The sequence below is a fragment of the Rhopalosiphum maidis genome, chromosome 3 (assembly GCF_003676215.2).
Source record: "Rhopalosiphum maidis isolate BTI-1 chromosome 3, ASM367621v3, whole genome shotgun sequence".
Taxonomy (NCBI): domain Eukaryota; kingdom Metazoa; phylum Arthropoda; class Insecta; order Hemiptera; family Aphididae; genus Rhopalosiphum; species Rhopalosiphum maidis.
The window spans coordinates 34,487,463-34,504,525 of NC_040879.1; the positions used below are offsets into that span (position 1 = coordinate 34,487,463).

General features: G+C 25.6%; 2 protein-coding genes across 5 annotated transcripts; one reads left to right on the forward strand and one right to left on the reverse strand.

Moving 5' to 3' along the window:
- Positions 1–758: 758 nt before the first annotated feature.
- Positions 759–16,955, reverse strand: LOC113556932 (FERM domain-containing protein 8). 4 transcript variants are annotated; one of them, XR_003405557.1, is made up of 12 exons: positions 8,423–8,696; positions 8,143–8,345; positions 7,662–7,835; positions 7,433–7,595; positions 7,207–7,368; positions 6,930–7,115; positions 5,023–5,152; positions 4,794–4,952; positions 4,592–4,712; positions 4,437–4,535; positions 4,270–4,379; positions 760–2,396 (listed from the first exon to the last, which is right to left on the reverse strand). XR_003405557.1 is itself a non-coding variant. In XM_026962169.1 (12 exons), the coding sequence occupies exons 2-12, from the start codon at positions 8,506–8,508 to the stop codon at positions 2,353–2,355; spliced, it is 1,527 nt and encodes a 508-aa protein (XP_026817970.1). In that variant the 5' UTR covers positions 8,509–8,592; positions 16,845–16,955; the 3' UTR covers positions 761–2,352. The 4 variants fall into 4 exon arrangements, 3 of the variants coding, with proteins under 3 accessions (XP_026817971.1, XP_026817970.1, XP_026817968.1); XM_026962169.1 differs by lacking the exon at positions 4,270–4,379 and adding an exon at positions 16,845–16,955 and having other exon boundaries at positions 761–2,396; positions 8,423–8,592; XM_026962170.1 differs by having other exon boundaries at positions 759–4,379.
- Positions 10,448–13,752, forward strand: LOC113556931 (dynamin-1-like protein). Its single transcript, XM_026962166.1, has 2 exons — positions 10,448–11,836; positions 13,168–13,752. Exons 1-2 carry the CDS (start codon positions 10,448–10,450, stop codon positions 13,750–13,752), a joined length of 1,974 nt encoding a protein of 657 aa, XP_026817967.1.
- Positions 16,956–17,063: the final 108 nt, after the last annotated feature.

Genomic DNA, 17,063 nt, shown 5'->3' on the forward strand with positions numbered 1-17,063 from the left:
ATTCTGTAATTGAATTTGCAGGTTTAAGTAAGACAATATTCATACAAACCAACTATCTTTCAAATCAAACAGCATTGTTTAAAATCTAATTATTACTCATACAAATTCCTATGATTTAGATCTGCCATTATAGTATTACTTGATAAATAATAACGTTATCAGTATTGGGGTTCAAACCAAGGGATTCTGCCCGTAGGCATTGCTATTGCCGTCTCTCTTCTTTATTCAAGAACTTTACCCTCTACGTTTCTGATGTACACAAGATCTATCCATTGTATATTATCTATGTTTATATTTATTTACTTATTTAATAAAAATCTATCACATTTATTTAAAAAATTAAAAAATACATAATCATAAGAATTTATTAATTTTTATAGTATGTATATTATTTTAAGTTTAAATTAGTACATTTGGGACATTAGTCGCGGTAGTAATACTAAAGTAGTTCTGGCGGCGCCTTCGATTCAAACATGGAAAAAAAGACATTTCTATTAGAAATGTTTAACCTCATAAAACATGATAATATGAATAATATAAGTACAAGATGCACGGAGAAATTAAATCTATATATATAAAAAACCATTATTTTAAAGAGTATTAATGTATTTACTATTTATTAAATACTGCAGTTATTACAACTATACTACATTTTAAACATTAAACATACAATTCATATGTTAAAACTTTATAACACCTGTAAATAAATCATATAATATTAATATTTGATATCACTATTTCGATCAATAACAAAAACAATAAAAAAAAATTAACAAGTTTAGGAAGCATCACATTTTATATCAACCAGTAGTAAATGGAAATTTTGATTATTTAACTTCTTAAATAATTTATAATATATCTATTGTCTGCATTAGCTTTCAAATTTAAGAAATTGGTACATTTAAAATATAATTCACGGTTTTTAAAATGTTATACTAATACATCTCATTTAGTGTTAACAATATAATACATGTCATATTGTAATATGTTTAATTAATGTATTAGAAATAATCTTCCATAAAAATTGGAATAGTGATAAGATTAGGACTATGTAAAATAAATTGCACAATCAATCTTCTGTATAGGGCAAATATATTAAGGACTATCAGGTAATTTGTACATTTTCTGGCAATTGTAATGGTAACATGGGAAAAATTATACATTACCCAGTCTAGCTTGGGTATTGTAACAATGGTTGTTTTTACTTTATTTAATACACGTAGTTTTATCAATAAATTACTTACAATTTTTTTTTTTAATTACAAATTTTAAATTTCTTAAATATTTGTTCCAAACACTTAATTTAGACATTACACAAACATTTAAAGAATATTAATTTATATACGACTGTAATGCACAAGTAATACCAACATACAATTTATGGTTATATAATGAATAATAATTTGGTGAAAGTTCCAATCACAGCTGTAATACCACAATAAAATAATAATAATAATGTAATTCTACGACATTTAGAATTACAAATATATAATTATTAGAATATTTTTAAAGTTAAAAACCGTTCATTAAATTTGTAAATACTTATCATATTAACTTTGTAGATGAAATAATTTTGACAATTGAAAAGATTATATCAAAAATTTGATATAGATATGTGAAATACAAATATAAAAGTGAATAATAGTAAGATTCATATTAGTAATGATATTCTATTTAACATAAGGGCAACCAAAGCAGTGACAGGTTTTTGTCAATTTCTTACCGGTCACTCACAATTATTTTCCTACTTAATTAATCCCAAGTAGCCAATATACAAGACAACAGAACAATGCTAGACTAGACACGAGTCAACCACCCGGATCGCTTTTTATGTTGAATAAAATAAAGTTTTGTATCATAATTAATAACTTTATGAAATGTATGTAAGCAATATAAGTCAATGAGTACTACATCAAAAGAAAACATCTCTAAAGTTGGTAATTTAATAAAATAACAAATAAAAAAATAATAAAAAATATAGTTAAAATTATAATAACTATTTGGTATTATACTAAGGACAAAATAAACTCTGGCTGGAAATGTACTACAATGCTCAGAAACAAAAACTTTTAATGAGTTGTCCAACATAGACATTAAAATGTTTGTTATCGAATCCTTGATAAACAAGATCAATGAATACTAATAAAAAATATATATACTTAAAAAATATTAACTTATTTAAGATTCAACTAAACATAACTAAACAAAATTGACTAGGTTAAGGTAATCATATGTATTATATCTTAATACAATGGTATTCAATGATAAGAAACAGAAGAAAAGTGATTTTAAATAAAGGATGGCTGCATAGAGATCAATAGAAAAAGAGTATATTATATTAAGTGTCCACTTTCAGTAGCTGAATGACCAAGATCCCATTTGTCCAATACAATGACCTATAAAAAAACCAAGTATGCACATATTATTATCTTTTGTGTAGTAAAATTGAAAATAATATATTTACATAAATAATCAAAAAATATAAAATTATATATTGATACTTATTGGTAACCACTACTATCTATACTATTTTATAGTCAACTCAATATTGTTACTCTGAAAACCGTAGGATAACATATTTCAATATAATTTTTTAATCTGTAAAACACAATAATATAAATTGGTTTGCTAAATAACACTGAATGCATGAAAGATATATCAACAATTACATTTCCAAAACACCTGTTTCCTTAAATATAATTTAGATTTGTGATTCACATACTCATCTTTTAATAGTAAATCTCAAATGTCTGCAGTGGCGCGATTATCGAAAGTGTAGGGTATGCAATTCACAGGGTCCCCGGTCTTGAGGGCCTCTAAATTAAAAAACTCAAGTACGATATTCCTATACTATAATCTATAATATAAACACATATTATAATATTTGTTTTAATATAATAAATAATTATGTCTTTACTCTTTTGAATTAGAGTATAATTCAAATTATGAATACTTATATGAGAAAGCAATTAAGTGTATCGTAATACAGTATAGGTCTGAAATGCGGGTATTGGGTTAGAGTATACACTATAATTAAAAATTTGAAACTTCTTTTATTATTATACATCATAATTATGTTGGTGTGTGTACTGTGTAGTGTGTAAGTCATCACTCATGATAATATTACCTATGTGTCTGACAATAATAAGACAAAAAACTATCTATCTATAGAATTTTTGTATTACTATTTAATAATAATGAATTGGATACAAACAAAATCATAAATGATTTTGCTGCCATAGAAACAAAAAGAGTTAATTTTTATGTTTGATTTTATTAGAAAAAAATTTAACCAATTAAAAATTATATTAATTAATTAATACTATGACATGTGAGAAAAAAATATTATTTGTAGTTATAATAAGTCTGGAAATTTCACATAGGCCCCTCTTATTATCAAATTGCGCCACTGAATGTCTAATGAGGTTGTGAGAAAATGCACATGTATTGCTTTTATATGCTTTACACTTTTAAATATTTTTATTTTTTTTGAACAAACTTATTCATTTATTTATATTATTTTATTTTATAAATTTAAAAAATGTGTTAAAATAATACAACTATTTTATTTATAACGGAAGTCACAATAACTAAACTAGGTTTTCAAGAAAACTATTAATAGTTGAGATAACTGATAAGTATTGACAAGGTTTAATGTTTGATAAAAAAAATTCATTAAGTATGAATTAGTCAAGCAGCATAATTTTTTTATTTTTTTTTTTCTGATGTCCAAATATTATAAATACTTTTTTATTTATGATGTAATAATATAGTGTGGATTATTCAACTAATTTCTTGTTTAATAAGATTACAAAATAAGTGTTCAAGATTATTTTAACTAATTAAAAAGATGAGTTAAGGTATAGTTAGACTCACTTAAAAATGTATTAATACTCCATTTTATTGTATTAAAGTTGGTTATTACTTATTAGCATTGATTATAAATACTAGTATTACTATAGATAAGTAAGGCTAATGTAATTATTTTAATTTGATCCAGTTAACTATTGGTGCATTGTGGCACGAAACGAGTAGATAATAGAACTAGTATATACTTATTTCTCATCTCTTCCAAAAAAAAATGCGTCACAGCAAACGTCGAATCCAAATTAAAATAAGCGATAAATGATTGCATCAGTGTTGTATATTTATAGTGTTATTTAATCTATGGTAATATTGGTAATACAGTTAATAATTTGGTTAAGTCTTAATTGCTTGAATGAAACAACAATAGTAATAAAGCTTGATTTCAGATCATTAGTAACTTACTTCAGTTCATTGTAGTAGATTAAATTCATAAATAGTTTACAAACCATGCATAATTGTGTATGATCAAAATAAATTATAGTATTAGCAACTTTCTAAGTGATGATTACATGCTAAAATGATAAAAAGATAATTCATTTAACATAGACGATTATTATTAACTAACATACCATCTTCATCAAATGTAGCCAGAGTCAACTTATTTAGTTTATTACATAATCGAGATTGTGGTTCGCTACGGAACAAATGTGCCAACGGTATTTGAGATCCTATACATGACATATTAAATAAAAATATTTTATATCTAATTAATTATATTGATTACCATCTCCAACAGAAATATGTTCAAAACCGCCAGTTCTATCTACATCGTCATATTCATTCATAGCTAATTTGTGTCTAAAATCTTCGACAAAACACGCAATTAGAGCATCTATCATAACAGCCTAAAAACAGGGTATTTTTAAAATCAACTTAATAGTTTATGTATTATGAAATAGCAATTAAATATTCATAACTATATTTACTTGTTTAGAAAATACTTGTAAAATTTTTGAAACTCTTGTTCCATTTTCTAATACTAAAAACTGAAGAAATATACACGGTAAACAATGATCATTATCTTCTTGAGATGGCTTAGCAAATTCCCATGAAAAATCTTGATACTTAAGGCCCAACAATAAACTCTAAAATGATTAAATTAGTTAATTGGAAAATCTACCTACTATCACAAGTTTTAAATTTGAAATAAATTACATTTTCCACACAATCTAAAATATAAACTCCTTCGGTGTTGACTGCAATATAAATAGGAACATCTTTATGGTTAATTAAAGACATCAAACCTCGAACAGGTTGTTCTATTTGACCATGGAAAAAAGCACACCTAGACATTTTCAATTTATAGTTAAAAGTTTTGTAAAAAAAGAAGAGTAAAGTATATTATTCTGAATGTTCAATTGATTATGATGTCGATGGCGATAAGGCAAAAGGGTCTAAGCGACACGACTCATTCTAATGGATGGAAAAATATATATTACATCCATTGGGCGTGCACAAAAACAACTGTGACCATTATCATGATGACAATTTGAATTTCAAGTTTATGGTCTAAGCAATACTTTTATATTTTGTTTTTTCTAATAAAGGGTCTAAACAACACCAATAAGGAACAAACAACATTAGCACAATTTTTTAGGGGACAAGCAACGTTTGTGCGTGACGTGCTCGTACACAAATTTTTCGTATGTATATAAAGTATTTCTAAATATCATACGAGTATCATTGTGATGAGAATGATAAGATTGTAGTACAACTGACATCAGCTTACGATAAAATATCTCAACCAAATTGACCGAACTACAGATTATACTGTAGCAGCTAGGTAATTTAATTTCTTTATAGAACAGTTATTTATCTTTTTACAACTCATTATTACAATTTTAAATTATATTATAATTTTAATTTTTTTTTAATTTAACGTCTTAAATATATAAATATTTTATTAAATAATGTAATTTGTCGTCATGGATGTGTTACACAATTATGTGAAACAAATGACCTTAAATGGTCATTTGACAGAAAATATAAATATCTTAGTTTGAAGAACATGTTATTATAATATTGTTATATTTTAAATAAAAATAGTTATCACTAAAAAATATGGGGATAAATTCATTAGAATCATCATATAAATTAAGTTAAATAATAGGGAATGAGCGTCGTAAAAATAAGTATAAAAAAAAATTAGGCCTAAGCACCAAAATTATTAAAAATATTTGTTTAAATTACGGTATAAACATATAAATAATTATTTGAAGTTAATTAAAATTATGAATATATGTAAGAACATACAAACAAAAAAAAAAAGTATACTATGAAAAAATGCCATATTTTTGCTATAAAAAAGTTATTGCTTATATGTATAAAAAATTTAATTAAATCAAAAAGAGTTTTTTGGCTCTCCTGAAAACTATGAATTATGTCGCCTATATAGACCCTTTTGCCTTGTCATCATCGATATGTTACATTATATGTTATACTATATATGTAAGGTGGATATGGATATGGAGATAACAGCTGTATTCAGCAGTTTAAAATATATGTAGTGGTTTAATTATAAATTTGTATAGATGTATAATCAAACCTAAATAAAATAATATTATCTGTTTTCATGTTGACATAATCATAATACGGACGATTAGTGTGACATCACGTATGTTATTAATCCTTATCAACATTTTATTTTGGATCCAAACAAAACAAAATACACATTTGAAATATATATAAAATAAAATAAGTTTGTAAGTTATAGTCTTTTGAAACAGCTAAATCTATTCACAAAAAAAAAAAAATAAATAAAAAAAAATGCTCTAAACTGTTTTAACAAACAAAATTAATTTAATAATTTATTTTGTATACACTTTAAATAAGCATCTTAGTTTGTTTGGATCTAAGACGATCCAATTAATAAAATGTATAACATTTAATAACGCGTATGACGTAGACACTAATCAAGCGTATTTATAAAACAGAACTAACACAACACATGCAAGTATGATATCCTCTTAATTGTGAACTTGTGTTATATATGAATTTGTTGTTCAAATTTGTATTTATAGACATTTAATCATTTTACAAAAATAAATATGTATAATTCTCACCCATAAAATGGTAGCATGTAACAGCACTCTAAATACTTGTGGTAAAGTCTACGATCAGATCCAGTTATTTGTATATGTTTTAAATGATCTGCAAGCCGAGAATGTGGTGTACTTTTTCTATCAAGATTTAACCACGATGACCAGCTTTTGTATAAATGGGATGGTAAAAATCTTTCCCGGTTGTCTCTATAAAGTCAATATTAAAAAAAAAAAAGTTTTTACTTTCATACAATACTTAGAATTTTGACAAAAAAAAAAAAACAGTTGTTTTTGATACCTAAAAAAACTTGAGGTGTATTGTTGTAAATTATTTGGACCTAATTCTATTCGGCATTGCAAACTAGCTAACATTAAACAATGATTAACTTCAACAGGATACCGACCTTGTAATACATTATACTTAGCTTCGGCGTATAATAACTCAATAATTTTTTGGTCCCTTTAACAAATGTAATTTTAATTAATATTTTTTTCATTTAAAAGTATACTAATTATACACCCACTTAATTTTTTCCTCGTCTTTTCTAGGAAAAAACACATTTCTTTGAAAACTCAAAATTGGTTCCTTGAAAATAATTTTTTTGGTTTGAATGCAATATTTTTCTTCAAGTGAGGACCATTTTTGAAATACTGTCAATAATTTATGTTGTGGTTTTAATTGAATTTCTGAAGAAAAAAAAATAGCAGTAATATTAACATTTTAGTAAATTGTATTTAACAGTTGATAATTACCTAAAACATTTGATTTCATCCAAATTGTAAAAATATTTTTAGCGATTCTTGATAATCCTAAATTTTTTTGCTGTATTATAATATCAACAAGATCTGATACTGTAGTTGTGTTTGCATCTTCTATATCCATGTGCAAGACTATGTCAGCCATTGTATAAATATATACACTTAGCGCTATTAACAATTAATATTAACCACTGTTTATTTTAAGCATTTTAATATGTAAGGATATATTTTAAAACTATTTAAATAATATTATTCCATGACATTTTTTAAATATTTACGCTTTTTATTTAAATTGATAATATTATAAATTATAAATTTTACAGATCATATAATCATTATTATATAATATAATAATATATGTATTGTAAAACTATTTTAAGGTGTTCAAAACAAATTATGCAAACTACACAGTATTATAATCATAAGCCACAGAAACATAACAAATAATTAATAGTTATATAACTATAATCCTTACGGTTTTTTTTAGGTTTTGGAGCTGTTTGGAATGCAAGCGGAGCACTTATTATTGGCTTGGAACACGATTGTATAGGATCATTGAGGGAATGATTGTGAGATCTTTTGTGTTCCAACGATCGTTTCAATTCTTTCCTACGCATAGTACTCGATTCGGTTCTTACTGCTCTGGTGTGGGGCCAATTCCGGTTTTGAGGAAAATCACTAACACAAATAAAAATCCAAATTTATATAAGTATACACAGTAATCGTTGATTATGCTGGGTGCATCATATTATTACCTATATTCATCGGGAGGCCGTATGAACTGTTGCCTGTTTCGAGGATACTCAACAGGAACAATCGTAATATATTTATCTGAATCCATTTTTGGTTCGTTTCAGCTAATTTCACAACGGAGAGTGGAGTAACCCACTTGTAATGTATTAAATTTCGATGTATTTACAATATTCTACAACAAAACGCAACAAATAATAACAAAAAGCAAACGTAAGAAAGGAAAATAAATGATTTTTTTGACCGAAAATAAACTAATAACTATGTACTCTTTAGTATGTAATCAAACTATCGACTGTCATAATCATTACAAGATAAATATTATCAATGTTGAATGCAAAAGCAGTCTTACACAATGATAACGTTATCACGACGTGTGTGTTGGACACGGACTTGAACTTTGAAGTACTTTATGAGCAATGCGCGAATTAATAATGATGGATATTACATTTTCCCAATACTTTTTGTACAAATGTACAATACAAATAAACCTAATGTACAGACCACAGGGGCACAGACTAAATATTACGACGATCCTCAGATTAATTCGTGGACCAAACCTATTTAGCTAGGTGCATCGTCTGTCGTGAGGTGTGCTTTTCACCCGTACTTTGATAAGTGATATGCCTTTGTAATTAGCTACGTATATTATATCATTAACCGTGTATTTGTGGAGGTAGCAAAAACAAACAATATGACATTTGCCAACTGTTTAATTGATGATTGAAGAGTGACACCGTTACAGCCATTTGCATATTATACATACCTATCTACTCTTTTAGATTTTGAGTGGAGAAATGAATGTATATTGATTATTAATTTTACAAGGATGCTCGCGTCGCGCGTGTGTGTTTTTTTCTACAGTCCGTCGCCTTTTGGGGCAGTAAAAATTATTTGATTTTCAACTTTGGTGAAGGTTTTTGGTAGCGAATTTGATATAGTTATTTAGATATTTAGTTTTTAAGAAGTTATAAAATGTTAGGTACTTTTTTGTATAATCCGGGAAAAAAAATTAAATAAAAACATCATTTGTAAAATAATTTTATAAAAATCGTGAAAATTTATAAATTGTTTTATAGTAAGTAAATTTTTTTATAATTTGTTGTTTCAAAAAAAAAAATATAACAATAGATAGGTATTTGAAATATTTTCTAAATTTTTTTATTGATGTTATTTATTTACGATAAAATTTTGATGAAAAATTTTAATTTTTTTTAGTTTTTTTTTCAATAATTGTTGATTTATTCGCTGTTTCAAAATGTTTGAAAACTTAATACAAGATTCCAGTACTCCTCGTACATTGCGCTTATATCTGTATACAAATATTAAACTACACAAGCGTAATTTTTTGTTATATTAATTTTAAATTAGAATTTTAGCTTAATTAAAATCCGAGAGGTATCCAGAGGCGTCATTTGTAGTACGCAGGGTATACATTTGCGTACCTAAAATTCTAAATTGTAAATTTTGGCCCGCTCGGCCATATTATAGTAATGTCCAATATGTCGAAAAATAAAATAAATTGTGCCCTGCTCAATAGTTATGCGTACCAAAAAAAAATTGAAATGACGCCCCTGGAGGTATCGTTACTATATTTGTAAACAATTATATTTTATTTAGTAAGAAATCTATTTTTATAGACAATAGACAATATTACAAAATCAATGGCTATACCTAATGGCTAACCTATCAAAAAACATATCACGGTATACACTTAGTGGTATAGGTAGGCTGAAAAACCGTTTTTTGTGTACAATTTTTTTTAATTAAAATTTAATACTGACCCACTCAACACGTAATTGAACAGTAGTAGGTACTGTACTCGCTTGCCTTTTTTTGTTTAAAATTCACTAATCATTAAGAAATTGGGTAACCATGGCTATTAAATAATAGGTAACAATTTAAAAAATTGAATTACAATAAGTACATTCAAACATATTTGACACTACAAAAATTATTAATACATATTTTAATTTTTCTTACACAAACACTAATATTTACTCGTCAAAAATTGCTAATTAAACAATTACATGGAATCCTTAATTCATACAATTAACAAGTTGCAAGAAGTTTTTGCAGTGATTGGTGATCATAAAATTAATTTGCCTCAGATTGTTGTTGTCGGATCTCAAAGTTCCGGCAAAAGCTCAGTTCTTGAGAGTTTGGTGGGTAAATCTTTCTTACCAAGAGGCACTGGTATTGTAACTCGTGCTCCATTAATTCTCCAAATAGTAAGATATAATAAAGAAGATAGAGAATCAATGTTGGAAATAACGAAAAATGAAAAAATAAAAGAATGGGCATGGTTTTTACACAAACCTAACACTGTGTTTCAAAATTTTGATGATGTACGTTTGGAAATTGAAAACAGAACAAATAATTTAGCTGGTCATAATAATGGCATAACACACGAGCCAATTGTATTAAAAGTATATACTCAATTATATGATCTAACTTTTGTAGACTTGCCGGGAATCACCAAACTTCCTGTTGGTGACCAACCCGAAGATATTGATGAACGAATTCAAGAATTAATAATAAAATATGTACAACAACCAAATTCTATTATTTTGGCTGTAGTTACTGCTAACACAGATCCATCTACTAGTGAGAGTCTTAAGATTGCCAGGAAAATCGACCCAGAAGGGATAAGGACAGTCGCTGTAGTAACCAAGTTAGATCTTATAGATAAAGGTACAATACAAGACACAGTGGAACTTCTTTGTGGTTACAAAATCCCTGTTAAGCTAGGGATAATTGGTGTTGTTAACCGAAGTCAAAAAGATATTTTTGATAATAAATCCATGAAAGAAACTTTAAAATCTGAGAAGGAATTCTTAAAAGCTAATTACCCCGAAATTCACAAAAAACACGGTAATCAAATGCTAGCTAATACTCTGCAGAATATACTATTAATGCATATAAAAAAAACGTATCCGGTATTACGTAAGGAATTATATGACACCAAAGATCGATTAGAAAACCAACTAAAAACATTGAAAACGCCGGACCAGAAGGTTTCTTTCGTTTTAGGTTTATTGAATGATGTGTGTAAATCATACTGCGATACAGTCGCTGGAAACAGAAAAGATTTATCCGAAAGTACACTTGTGGGCGGTGCAAAAATTTCTCAAATCATTCATAATGAATTTGTAGAAAAATTAGATAAAATAGACCCGCTTCTTGATTTGACCGATGAAAAGATAGGAAACATCTTATTAAATTCAGCAGGGACCAACAAAAGTTCATTTGTTAACGAGAAGGCATTAGAAATTATGATAGGCAAACAATTACAAAATCTTATTGAACCAGCAATGATTTGTGTTGACCTAGTCGGCGCTGAAATGTTGAGGATTTTTGAATCTATTGATCAAAGTATTTTAGATACACTCAAAAGATTTCCGAAACTGAATACTGATGTAAGTAATATATTTTGTAGTTTGTGGTATAAATAGGTAGCTTAGTTAGTCTGAATATTTTAAAAATTGCATTCTTTATTAATTAATAAATAAATTATTATTAAAAAATATTTAATTAGGTATTAATTAGGGTGATAGAGAAATGTTGAAAGTATCTAATGATATATATATATACACAAAAAAAAAAAAACAAATTATTATTTTTTGTTTAAATATCTGATTTAGTTAAAATCCTAACTTCAAATCTTATCAAAAATTAACATATGTTTTGTTTACTATAAATTTATTTTTAATACCATTAAGAAAAATATATAAAGAAATCTGCAGTATATTGTCAAGCTTTTTGACATACCTACAAAAATTGTAACACTAAGTAAATTGTTAAATTGTAGTATGTCAACAATTTGCAATTTTATTTTTCAAAAATTTCAAGTATCAACAATTTTTCATTTTAGAATTGTAACAGATAATAATTAATTGTAACAAAATATGTTTTGTTGAATACTGGTGTTCTGTAAATATTCTTATTAAAAAAAAAAAATGTATTTAAAATAATCAGTATTTTTTACTATAGGTTGTCCCAATCATCACTTACAATTTGCTAACATAAGACACACCCCATTTTAAAGATTAAAGCATTGCTTTTACTACAGAATAAAAATAGTAACTTCAGTCCATACACAGAAATAAATAATAAATAATAATAATAAAACACTATTGAACATCTAATTAATTTATCATTCCATTCAAAAATTAAAACTAAACAATGTATACTAGGTAGTTATTATCTACTCATATTGTAATAAATTATTATACATTTTAATTTATTACTATAGAACATCACTAATAAAATTAATTAAATGTTTACTATTTTTTCTTTAAGTTGAATCACTTACATAAAAATATATTTGACACATTAATTTTTATTCAATTAAATTATAAATTTTATTAATATTGTATTTAAATGTGCAAAACAAGTTTCAAGTTAAAAAAAATAAATATATATTTAATATTTAATTAAAATAGTTATTAATTCAGTATGATTAACAAATGCTATGTGGGGCATATCTATAGTTATTAAGATAAATCACTTGTTGTTAACTTAACTTTCCTAAGTTTTTATAAACTTATATATTTTATGCATAAATTTCAACCTTTGAACACATTTTGAAAATTACAATTAGCTTAGTTTGTGGATAGTTAGATTATCTAACTTAGATATATATTGATAATTTAATATAATAAGCAATTTTTACCTATGTATATACTAGTTAGTAAGATCATGATTATATACTTACGCACTACATATAATAATAATAATTTAATTTCAGGTAAAAATGGTGCTGAACCAAATGATAGATTACACATTATTAAGTATTAAAGAATTTATAAGATCTTATATTGAAACTTATCAGGCATGTTTGAATACTACAAACCCAGATTTTATCTTAGAACTAGTTAAATCGTCTGATGTGATTCAAGATGCATTTATATCAACACATGTAACAAATAAAAAAGGTTTGACAAATGATGAATTTGCAAGGGCTGAAGAAGAAAGAACTAAACAATTATTTAAACAAATACTATCAGGTCTTAACGATCTAGATAAAACAATGGAATCTTCTAAACAAGTCAAAATGCATAAAAATTTAACACGTTGTTACTTTGAGTTTGTCAGAAAAAATGTACGAGATTTTGTGCCAAAGCGAATAATATTTAAGATGGTGAATCATGTTTTGAATAGTATTGACCATTATATGCACAAATTAGTATTTACGCCATATGTAGTTAATCGGTCTATTGATCAAGTGCTTGTTGAAGAAGAACATATAGTTGATGATAGACACAGAGTTGAGCGACTACTAGTTGCTGTTAATAAAGCTTTGAAAAATATGGCAGATATCCAAGTACATTAAAATGTGATTTTAAAACTGTAATATAAAAATCTAAAATGATCTCAAATAATAATATTATTAACACATTTTAAATCCTTACAAACCTAGTTTTCATTAATTAATAAATATAAGATAAAATATCATTCTATGGTTATAATTTATATTATTATATAAGTTATTATGAGCTTATGAACGCTGAATAGTTAACATAATATTGTAACATAATTTGTATTGCCAAAGGACAGTAAGAAAGCCAGAAATAAAAAAATATTGTAAATATATAAGTTTTAACCAGTAGTGTGCTGAACAATTTTCAGACCTTAAGGAAACTACCAATTAACCACTCATATATCTGTTTTTAACCTAATTTTTTTTTTTAATTTCATAGTTTAAATATTATTATTAATTTTTTTTTATCACAATCAATCCATTGCTCAGCAACCACCCATTATGGTTTTGAGGTAACTGCCTCAATAAAGCCTACTTAGGACATGCCACTATTTATGTTAAAACGCAAATAGGAGGGGTAGGGGGAACTTAGACCCCTACCAAATATCCTTTATTTAAATAATACACGTACAATTGTATTTTGTTAATTGGAAAAAAAGAAATGAATATAGTCAAAACATGGTTATGGTCAACTATGATACAACAATGGTTTTTAAATTTATTCACCATTCATATTGAGACTTATCAAATAATATTGACAGAGAAGAAATTTTAAACAATTTTGCAAGTGCTAACGATACAGTGGCGTAAGTATAAAAATTTGGTCCCAATGCAAAAAAGTTAAAGGGCCCCTTTTTTACTCGGCTTAAATATAAAAGAATAAAACTAGGTGTATGTAGTATCTCCTTAATAGTGTATATTTTATTAGTCTTTTTTATAAATTTTTATACATACATTTATAATTTATTAACAAATAACAGTTAAAATTTAATCTTAGGAGCTTTTAAATTTGCAATGTTATCCATAAGTTACGTTACATTTACGAGTTCTGCTTTTCCAGTTTCTATATTTAACTTAAATTATAATAAAATAAGATATAATTGATTATTTTTTTTTTAAATTTTCAACACAAATATTTTTGCTAATGACAAAAAAAATAATATTTTGGATAGGCAAAAAGGCCCCTAGAGGTTTAGGGGCCCTAATGCAGCAGCATTCCATGCATTCCCTTATAAACGCCTATGCCACTGTAACAATAGAAAATGTTACCCGCTATAAAATTGACTTGTTTTCTTTTTTCTTATTCTTATATTACAGGTAAACAACAAATTTAGTTATAATAGACAATAGTAAAATACTAGTGATTGGTGTATAAAATGTTGAGTAGAGCATACCATTTATATGATTGGCTTATATTGCTCACGATAGTGTCACATACATAAAAAAGCAAATTGTTGTAAATCCAATACGTTACTCTCTTGGCTCAGAATTTAAAATGTGTTATAATTGTATATAAGGGGGGCCGTAGTCCCCTCAGAATTATAACCCTAGTTGTACCTATGAATTATGATCATAACCAATACTACTGTTTACTACTGTATTAATAAAATATGTAATATTTAAGTTTAAACTATTGCATAATATATAGATGTGAACTACTAATGCGGTATAATGTTTAAATATGAAATATTCAAATACACGATATAGGTAATGTAAACATTATATTATTTTTCCAAACCAAAAAAATTTCAACAATGAATTTATAATTGTACACATAATATGTCCAATTTTTAATAATTATTCTAAAACTATAATTTAATACAACCTATGATCTTTATAATAATTTTAACTAAAACAACTATAAAATAATATGAATAATATCTGTTTAAAATATAATTACCTGCTAATATAATATTACATTATTACAAACCAACTACTTAATGTATTAATGTAATTAAGAAGTTGAAATAATATTATTAATATATATATGTGTCAGCATTAAAGAAGGGTAGTTTAAAATTAAATATAATCTACAAGATTATCAAAATAATCAAAAGTTTAACTATCAATTAAAATAATTCAATATGGATTTAACCAATATTAAATATTATATTCCATACATAACCAAATTTTATTCTAAATTAAGAACTAATATATAATATCTGAAAAGAAAATAACAATTCAAGATGTACAAAAAAAAAAATATTATATACTTTTAGAATTAATTTTTACATTACAACAAAATAATAAACACGTCTTATGATAAATAATTAGGTAGGTAAATCTCTGTATATATTATGTATATATCATCTTGCATTTATTCTGTATTATTAAGGTTCCCTACCATACTTAAGAGGATGTTATACCTGCATGTATTGTCTTATTTTATTAACATACATAGTAGCAAATTTGTATTCAGCAGAACAGATTTTATATTGTGAGCTTTAAATTGGAGTCAATTGAATATTAGAATATTCTAGTCTTCGTTCTATATACAATATTAAAACTTAAAAACTTTCATAGATCACTTTAAAATTATAATATCAATAAAAGCATATTACATGTTCTATATAATATTCTTACCTTTAATTTTGATAGTAGCTTGATAATTTGACTCCAATATTAAAGCTAACAATAGAATGTGTTCTGTTGAATGTAAATTTGCTTTGATGTATGTTATTGTTAGTAAGACAACAACATATACAGGTATAGGATCCTCTTTATTATTTTAATTACTCTACTATATTTATTGTAATGATCTTTTAGTACATGACAAATATGTGTGCCAAAGAAGTCTTATCAAATTTAACATAAAAATCTTTTTGAATTCTACAGTTTGATAACTATATGTTTCAGATAAACTTTAAACATTGTTCTTTAGTTACAGTCATTAAACATAATGTTATACTAAATGTAGTAAATGACTATTATTTATCATAAGTTATGATTCATAACATTAAATTCTTCCAAAACCGATTAGTGATTACAAACTAACTATCAAGCACCTTAAGTTGAAGAACCCAAATTAAAAATAAGTACTATGATCAGCGTTTAAATTTGTATTTGCTGTACAGAAAACTAACAGAATATAACATTTTAAAAATGATAAAAATGTTTTGAAGATTTTATTTGGAATGAATAATAATTAAAAACTTGTAACTTACTAAGATATATTATTGTAATAATTATTCGATGTTTAAGCGTTTTCAGTGTTTTCACTATAGTTAAATTGTCTATATTTTATTATAATTTATTATTTAATATCATTAGAATGCTATTATAGCTAAGAATTTTTTCATAATATTATAATATTATGTATTTTGTTATTTTGTGATATTATCATTCGACAACCGATAACATTCGTAATCACTCGTAATGATACT

What these genes read in the sequence shown, in the direction of transcription:
- LOC113556932 (XM_026962169.1), bottom strand. Translation starts at nt 8,508, where the DNA reads ATGGATTCAGATAAATATATTACGATTGTTCCTGTTGAGTATCCTCGA. An exon ending in GATGAAATCAAATGTTTTAG is followed by an intron (nt 7,596 to 7,661) that starts GTAATTATCAAC and finishes TTTTTTCTTCAG; the next exon opens with AAATTCAATTAAAACCACAA. An exon ending in TTTTAGATTGTGTGGAAAAT is followed by an intron (nt 4,953 to 5,022) that starts GTAATTTATTTC and finishes TAATCATTTTAG; the next exon opens with AGTTTATTGTTGGGCCTTAA.
- LOC113556931 (XM_026962166.1), top strand. Translation starts at nt 10,448, where the DNA reads ATGGAATCCTTAATTCATACAATTAACAAGTTGCAAGAAGTTTTTGCA. An exon ending in TTCCGAAACTGAATACTGAT is followed by an intron (nt 11,837 to 13,167) that starts GTAAGTAATATA and finishes ATTTAATTTCAG; the next exon opens with GTAAAAATGGTGCTGAACCA.